The 8,491-nt window shown below is 38.6% G+C and overlaps 1 protein-coding gene across 1 annotated transcript; it reads left to right on the top strand.

Annotated features, from left to right (window-relative positions):
- Positions 1 to 2,288: 2,288 nt before the first annotated feature.
- On the top strand, positions 2,289 to 7,118 carry LOC117498075 (cell wall protein PRY3-like). The gene is made up of 11 exons (XM_034150135.1): positions 2,289 to 2,462; positions 3,343 to 3,605; positions 3,713 to 3,904; positions 4,026 to 4,121; positions 4,343 to 4,475; positions 4,616 to 4,761; positions 4,869 to 5,060; positions 5,182 to 5,277; positions 5,499 to 5,634; positions 5,775 to 5,909; positions 5,995 to 7,118. The coding sequence occupies exons 2-11, from the start codon at positions 3,345 to 3,347 to the stop codon at positions 6,036 to 6,038; spliced, it is 1,431 nt and encodes a 476-aa protein (XP_034006026.1). The 5' UTR covers positions 2,289 to 2,462; positions 3,343 to 3,344; the 3' UTR covers positions 6,039 to 7,118.
- Positions 7,119 to 8,491: the final 1,373 nt, after the last annotated feature.

Below are 8,491 nucleotides of genomic sequence, written 5' to 3'. Positions count from 1 at the left end.
ATCCTAATAATTCTAAAGGTGTTCCTTGGAAATATGTGTTTACATACATTGTGACCAAACCGTTTGAGACACACTGAGATAGCTTACTGTAGACTAAAGTGAACTATCTAAACACTCAGAGTCCTTTCTTTAAAGGTGCGTCGCAAAATAAACACAGTGTTTTACGTACACACAGGGTTGGGTTGTAACGGAATACATGTAACGGCGTTAAGTAATCAGAATACAAAAATCAAGTAACTGTATTCAGCTCGCGTTACATTTGAAAAACGAGTAATCAGATTATAGTTACTTTCGTAAACCTAAAGTGAATGCATTTTGGAATACTTCTTGGAATTATTGGGGGCAAGTGACTGGAAAACGTTTTAAAAGTTATTACATCGTTTCAGATAATAATAATAATTCATTTTATTTAGAGGCGCCTTTCAAAGCACCCTTACAATTCATAAAATATTTTAAGGAAAGGTTTAAGACAGTACAAAAGGACTATACAGAGAACATGTTGGGAAAGGAGACATGTAGCGCTACAGTGAGAAGGCTGAACAGGTGGGTTTTGAGGAGGGACGTGAATGTGGTGATTGTGTCAGACTGTCGGATGTGAAGGGGGAGAGAGTTCCATAGTTTGGGAGCAGCTAAAAGCCAGAGCCCCCATCGTGACTAGGCGTGGGGTAGGTAGGGACAGTTTGCAGGCCAGCAGAGGAGGAGGGAGAGAGCGAGAGGGGGTGTATGAGGACAGCCAGAGAGGTGGGGGCCAGGAGAGAGAGAGAGAGAGAGAGAGAGAGAGAGAGAGGGGGGGTGTATGAGGACAGCCAGAGAGGTGGGGGCCAGGAGAGAGAGAGAGAGAGAGAGGGGGGGGGGGGTGTAGGAGGTCAGCCAGACAGGTGGGGGCCAGGAGAGAGAGAGAGGAGAGGAGAGAGAGAGAGAGAGATGAGAGAGAGAGAGAGAGAGAGAGAGAGAGAGAGAGAGAGAGAGAGAGAGAGAGAGAGAGAGAGAGAGAGAGAGAGAGAGAGAGAGAGAGAGAGAGAGAGAGAGAGAGAGAGGAGAGAGAGAGGGGGTGTAGGAGGTCAGCCTCAGGCTTTGGTGCGGGTGATGATCCGGGCAGCAGAGTTCTGAATGATTTGAAGTTTATTGAGGAGTTTGATGGGAAGGCCTGAGAGCATGGTATTACAATAGTCAATACGGGATGTGACGAATGCATGAACCAGGACTTCAGTGCTGGATTGAGACAGGGCGGAGTCTGGAGAAGAATGCAGTCCGGGTGATGTTTTTTATGTGGGGTGCAGATGAGAGGGAGCGGTCCAGAATGACACCAAGATGTTGTGTTTGAGTTGTGCTCTTGATAAGCCATTAAAACAGTAGAATAAGTGTCTCCTGTGCACCAAAACATACCCATCTGTTATGGAAAAAGAAAGTATTCCAAAAGTATTCTAAAAGTAATCTGAATACTTTTTTAAGACACGTAACTGTATTCAGATTCGGATTACTTTCAGAGCCATGTATTCAGTATTCAGGAACTAATTGCATTTACAAAGTAACCCTCCCAACCCTGGTCACCAGTCTCATGTCCGGCTTCATATCCGTGCAATTTTCCACAGGCACACTCACACACACTCTGATGCTCTCAGAGATATTTGCACTGGGGGAGGTTTGTGAGGAGAGCTCACTGAAGGGAAGTGAATAGCAAGTGCTTAGCTAAAAAATAGTGTTTTGACCATAAAAATAGGCACATATTCATTATCATTGTATTTAAAAAATAATAAAAAAATGTTTTTAGATAAATGAAAAGCTTTGTGCTAAATTCTTATTATTAACATACCATTTTGGAGGTGCAACTGAATTTGTAATTGTTTTCGGATTGAATATTGAATTAAATTGGGACCCTGTGAAACCTAATCGTAGCAATTTAAAAAAAACTCATTGTGAGGCTGAATAAACACACACATATTAGACGGAATTTTCTCCGTGACTCAAATCTTCCAGGAAACATATACCGACAGCGAACCCTGATGTATCTTTTCTTTATAATGTCATGCATGTTACAAGAAATGGGATCCCTCAAGAAAGTAATGCTATTAGAAACCAGAATCTAGCAGTCAGAGAAGGTTGTATTGGGTTGGTATTGTAAGGTGCAATGACAACGCAACAGCTCTGTAAATTCCATCATACATGCCCTTAAGCATTTATTCTCCTATTCCCAGCCCCACCTTCTAAAAACACCTTGCATGACGACAGAGAAGTTATTTTCTTCTTGGCTTCGATATCTGGACTTGTACCAACGCTCTTTGGTTTAAATAGCGAGACGGAGGGAACAGGTGTCACATCTTTACCTGGAATCCTGCAAGGAACATCTTAAGGGCAAAAATACCATTGGTAACATCTGAGACTATAACTACACAAGACCGTGGAACTGAGCATCCTTTTGTTTTTCACCGTATTTCACTGATCGTTGGAACTGCAGAGAAAAGGTAGGCTAAAACAATGCACCCTGATATCTATTACTCCTGGAGGAACTCTTTTAATGGAATTTTACATAAATTTAAGTGTCTTTTGAAGTGAATACTTAAAATGTACAGCCCAATGACAATTTTAGATATTTACATTTTTTAGAGGAAAATAAGAAATACAAAATATTATGAGCCATTGGTGATTGTTATGAGAATATTTAGTCATATAAAGTCAAATATATTATAATAAATGTATTTATTAATTTAATTTTGTATGAAATACATTAGAGGTAAAAGATAACTTATATATTTACATTTTAAAAAGACTACATTTTATAATTTTTTTTCAGAATACTGCTTTTAATTAGTAGTTAGCTGTACAGCAGGCTAAACAATTGTTTTAATATGTTTTATTTGCAATAAGTTTAAATTAATCGTGTGTAGGATTCAATGTTTGCTCATTCAAATGAAATGATTCAAAGATAGTCATACAATTCTAAATTACTTTAAAAAGTGAAGTTATTCAAAAATATATATAAATGTATTTGTTTAAAAAATTTAAAAAATAAAAATATTATGAGCCATTGGTGATTGTTGTGAGAATATTTAGTCATATAAAGTCAAATATATTATAATAAATGTATTCTTTTTTTTTTATCCTCAATTTTCATAGTTTTCAGTTAAAATAACTAAAATACACAGTAAGCTTAAGTTAGAGATGTTCTTTGGTGTTCATTTAAATGCATTTTACAATGAATAAAATCAGATTAGTGGTTAACATATTATTTATTAACTTTTTTATTACACTAAATAACTTAAATGAATAGTTCTTGGTTTTGTAAAATTGGAGTGTTTCATTTTATGATTTAACTGAATCACCACCTTACTCCACCTGCTCCAGCCATGGACAACAGACTGGTCTTCCTCACTGCCCTGCTAGTGACGCTGTCCTGGATGTCAGTGGGCACCTACGCAGCGACAACAACAGCAGCAGCTACGACAACAGCAGCAGCGACGACAACAGCAGCAGCGACAACAACAGCTGCAGCGACAACAGCAGCAGCTACGACAACAGCAGCGGCGACAACAACAGCTGCAGCGACAACAGCAGCAGCTACAGAGGCACCACCAATCATGCCCAACACAAATGTGACAACACTTATGGTAAGTAATGCAAAAAACGAGAGCGTAGTGAAATAGATGAGAACAGAATGTTTAAAATCATTGAGGTTACAGTTTTTCAGTGGTTTAAAAAAGTATCTCCTTTACAGACAACTATCAACAGGACAGACTGCGGGGATGAGCAGCTCTGTGCCGCTCAGCCCTCAGACTGCGACCCCTCAACAAGTTCATCATGTTTCTTTCTGGCTGCCAAGCAGATAAGCGGCAGAAACTTTGAATTTGGGCTTTCAGGAGAGTCCGATGGCTATATTGCTGCCACCCTGTCACTCGACAGCGAGCTGGTATGTCAGGTTCTTTCCCTCACTTTTAGATTTACATACCACAAAGTATAACCCACAGCTACTGAAACAGATGTTTAAATTCTTCTTTTCAAACAGTTACAATTTCTGTTTTTCACCACAGGGAGGTAATGACACAACCTACGTCTGTGCAAAGGATGGCGGTGTTGTTAAATTCTTTGCCGCTCTCCTCGACAATGACATGCTGACTGTGAAAGAGGTAAGTTCTACTCAGAGTGGAAGTGAGATGGGAGCTGGATGAGGATTTGTTTAGGAGTAAAATCCAAGAGCATGAATTAGACTTAATGTATTTTTGTCTACTATGCGAACAAAGACACAAATGATGTGGTCTGAAGGTGATTTGTCTTTAATTACATTTGAGTTTGAACTTCTGAAAACTCACTTTCTTCTTCGTCATCTGTTACCGACTTTGTTCTGCAGCTGAACGTGGGCTCAGTGAAGGGCAAGATCGACGGGAACAAAATCCAGTGCACATTTTCTGCCACTGTACCGCGGGCCCTGTCTAAAACCAAACAATTCGCACTTGGAATCTCTACAGGAACTTACAACAGCAGTAAGTCTACTACATATTCATGCATCAAACTGTCCATTAAGAACAACTTTCACAGAGACTATCACAAATAATATATACATATTTTGCTCATGCAATTTTTTTTTATTAAATACATTTTCTTCTTTTGCTTGCATCCACAGCTGATGGTACTCTCGGATCACCCAAGTTCCAGTTCAAAAGTGGTCTTCTAGACCTGGCAAATCCTAACGTCACTGTCACGACGACAACAGCAGCACCTACAGAGGCACCACCAATCATGCCCGACACAACAGTGACAACACTTATGGTAAGTAATGCAAAAAACGAGAGCGTAGTGAAATAGATGAGAACAGAATGTTTAAAATCATTGAGGTTACAGTTTTTCAGTGGTTTAAAAAAGTATCTCCTTTACAGACAGCTATCAACAGGACAGACTGCGGGGATGGGCAGCTCTGTGCCGCTCAGCCCTCAGACTGCGACCCCTCAACAAGTTCATCATGTTTCTTTCTGGCTGCCAAGCAGATAAGCGGCCGAAACTTTGACTTTGGGCTTTCAGGAGAGTCCGATGGCTATATTGCTGCCACCCTGTCACTCGACAGCGAGCTGGTATGTCAGGTTCTTTCCCTCACTTTTAGATTTACATACCACAAAGTATAACCCACAGCTACTGAAACAGATGTTTAAATTCTTCTTTTCAAACAGTTACAATTTCTGTTTTTCACCACAGGGAGGTAATGACACAACCTACGTCTGTGCAAACAATGGCAGTGGTGTTCAATTCTTTGGCGCTCTCCTCGACAATGGCATGCTGACTGTGAAAGAGGTAAGTTCTACTCAGAGTGGAAGTGAGATGGGAGCTGGATGAGGATTTGTTTAGGAGTAAAATCCAAGAGCATGAATTAGACTTAATGTCTTTTTGTCTACTATGCGAACAAAGACACAAATGATGTGGTCTGAAGGTGATTTGTCTTTAATTACATTTGAGTTTGAACTTCTGAAAACTCACTTTCTTCTTCGTCATCTGTTACCGACTTTGCTCTGCAGCTGAAAGTGGGCTCAGTGAAGGGCAAGATCGACGGGAACAAAATCCAGTGCACATTTTCTGCCACTGTACCGCAGGCCCTGTCTACTAAAACCAAACAATTCGCACTTGGAATCGCTAACGGAACTTACAACAGCAGTAAGTCTACTACATATTCATGCATCAAACTGTCCATTAAGAACAACTTTCACAGAGACTATCACAAATAATATATACATATTTTTCTCATGCAATTTTTTTTAATTAAATACATTTTCTTCTTTTGCTTGCATCCACAGCTGATGGTACTCTCGGATCACCCAAGTTCCAGTTCAAAAGTGCTCTTCTAAACCTGGCAGATCCTAACGCCACTGTCTCCAATGTGCTTCTCCCTACTAGCCATGCCATTACAATCCAGCAATCTCTGACCCAAGGTAAGTCAAAAAGATGGGGTTGATAACCTGAAGAGATAAAATGTTTTAAAAACAAAGCCTAATACATTCTTTTTTTCCCCTGTAGCTCTGCTGATCACTGTTGGTGTGCTTGTTCTGACCGTGCTCTGAGGAAACTGACAGCTCCAAGAGTCAAGACAAGACAACCATTTTCCGTCTTAGTGTGCTACTGAATATAATCATCTCTCAGGAGGTTGACTATAAACAGTGCATCCTTCCCAGATTATTAGAATCATGCTTCACTGTTTCAATTTACTGGCAGGTGAGGGCAGGAATGGTGGAGGTCGGTCAATCTTCCCAGGCCTTCTTATGCTTTTACATCGGTGTAGGCTCTGAAACACAAAAAGTCTGTTAATTTTGTATTTAATGTTTAATCAATTTTGAGTATTTCTTTTAAACATAGGACTGCTGCATTTCTGTCCTACATGTTACCTAATAGCAAAACAAATACATTGATTAACTGCCAGAACTGAAAATCAGTCTTTGAATGATTGGAATGGGTACAGAGTTATCAAACATACAATAAATAATCAATTGTTTTTACCACTACCTGGCAGTTGTGTGTCATGCTCTAAAACATTTGAGGTTTGGGGTCCGGTTACCTTTAAGCCAACATTACTACAGTCAGGCAAACACCCTTATGACTTGGCATAACACCTGGACATTTCTATTATTTAACGGGGATGCCTAAAAACATTATAAATTCAACATTGCATAAAGGTCAATCATATTGGTCAAAATGATTAGGAACTCATAAATAACGTTTTGGGACCATGATATTATTATTTTTAATCCCCAGAATAAAGGGAAGATGTGCATTTATGAAAGATTAGTTATTTTAGATTGCATACACCACAACATATTACCATTCATATGTTTTTTTTGATGACGTACACAAGAAACGCAATATTATTTCTCACTGTCGCTCATGATAGCAGCAAATGGCAGAGGTGTTTGCATTATGTGATTATTATTGTTATGACATTTTCTTTTTTTATGTGAATGTACATATTGTTAAAGATTCAACCATGCCATTTCTGAATGGCTGATATTTCCATATATATGTGTGTGTTTATGTGTAGCACACGTGCAATTGAGTAGTTGCAAAAAGAGATGATGAAATGGATTTTGTACTTTGTTTCATGTAACGATTGAAGTTGATTTTTTGAATAAATATTAAATGAAAGCTGATTATCTTAATGGTATAAATACATTTTCAGATATTGTTGACGGACAGAAATCACAGGGATGTATACAGCGAAAAACCAGTTTCCAACATTTGGCAGTATCTACATTTTCGGTATTTTCTTTTACATTATTGATCTAACTTAACTTATTCTTACTTTTTTTATTCAAAATGTAGAATATCAAAAGGCTACTAAACGTATAAGAAAAGAAGTATTTTTTAATGTATTTTAGTCAACCAAGGTATCACACACCTACTGTACCTTTGAATGTGTTGTAAATATGCAAAAAAGAGGATATCAGCTGATTTCAAAGTAGTTAAAGAGATAACTATTATTTCCTGATGAGACCCCATACATAGACCTTCAAAAGCGATCTAGTTAGCCTTTGAAAAGTAACGTTATATTATCACTCTATAGAGCTAACAGTATCGTAGCCTAGCAACACTAGCTAATCAATAGGGTAATCAACCGGCGTTCGGTAACCCTAACCCTAACTTCAGATAAGAAGCAGCATTTGACGGCGCTATGCATGGGGCCGCCTTGAGGGGGTTTCCCGACATGTCGTTGCAGTACATTAAAGGGTGTTTCATGTTGTCGTTGCTGTGGACCTTCTTAATCTCCCTTCTTTGGGGGCCCCCTTCTGGTCCGGGGCCCCAAGCAGTTGCCTGCCTTGCCTGTTCGCAAGCAGCGCCCCTGGGTGAAACTGGAATACATTAGTTGATCATTAAACATGTGTATACACGTCAGGCCTAAACATTTAAGCTACACAACCATCGTAACTTCAGCCAGGAGTTGTTAAATAAGATACATTAGGGTACACTGCTGCTAACGTTACTTTACCGATAGATAACCTTACTTCATACCTTCTTCATGACTTTCTGTCTGAGAACAAAAATACAAACGAAGCAAGTCATTTGAAAACACTTACCTGTGTTTTTAACATACTTTCAGCATACAAACTGAAAGAACACATATTATGTGGGCTGAACAATCTTCTCTTTATTAGTCCAATGTTCACGCATCACAAGTTGCTATTTTTAATTCAAAACAAAGATGGCGGCCGGAAGTGACTTAGGTCTATATCATTGTCTTTTCTTTTTCTTCTCCTTCAGTCAAGAATATATATATGTACATTGAACAGTATACACATAAAACATTGACATCAGGGATACAAAGGTAAATATGCAGAATAAAATTAATGCGAAAATATAAAGTAATAAGGAAAAAAATATAGAGAAGATATCGATAAAAAAAGATTAATTACAAGTAAAATATTTATCAAATACACATTTGGTTTGGATTGCCTTCTTTTCTTTTCTTTTTAATAGTGGTGCCGTATTGTTGTATTTAAACTTTAGAGTCATTCCATTTCTTCTT

The sequence above is a fragment of the Trematomus bernacchii genome, unplaced genomic scaffold (genome assembly GCF_902827165.1).
Source record: "Trematomus bernacchii unplaced genomic scaffold, fTreBer1.1, whole genome shotgun sequence".
In the NCBI taxonomy this organism is placed as follows: domain Eukaryota; kingdom Metazoa; phylum Chordata; class Actinopteri; order Perciformes; family Nototheniidae; genus Trematomus; species Trematomus bernacchii.
This window is presented reverse-complemented; position numbering and strand designations above follow the sequence as displayed.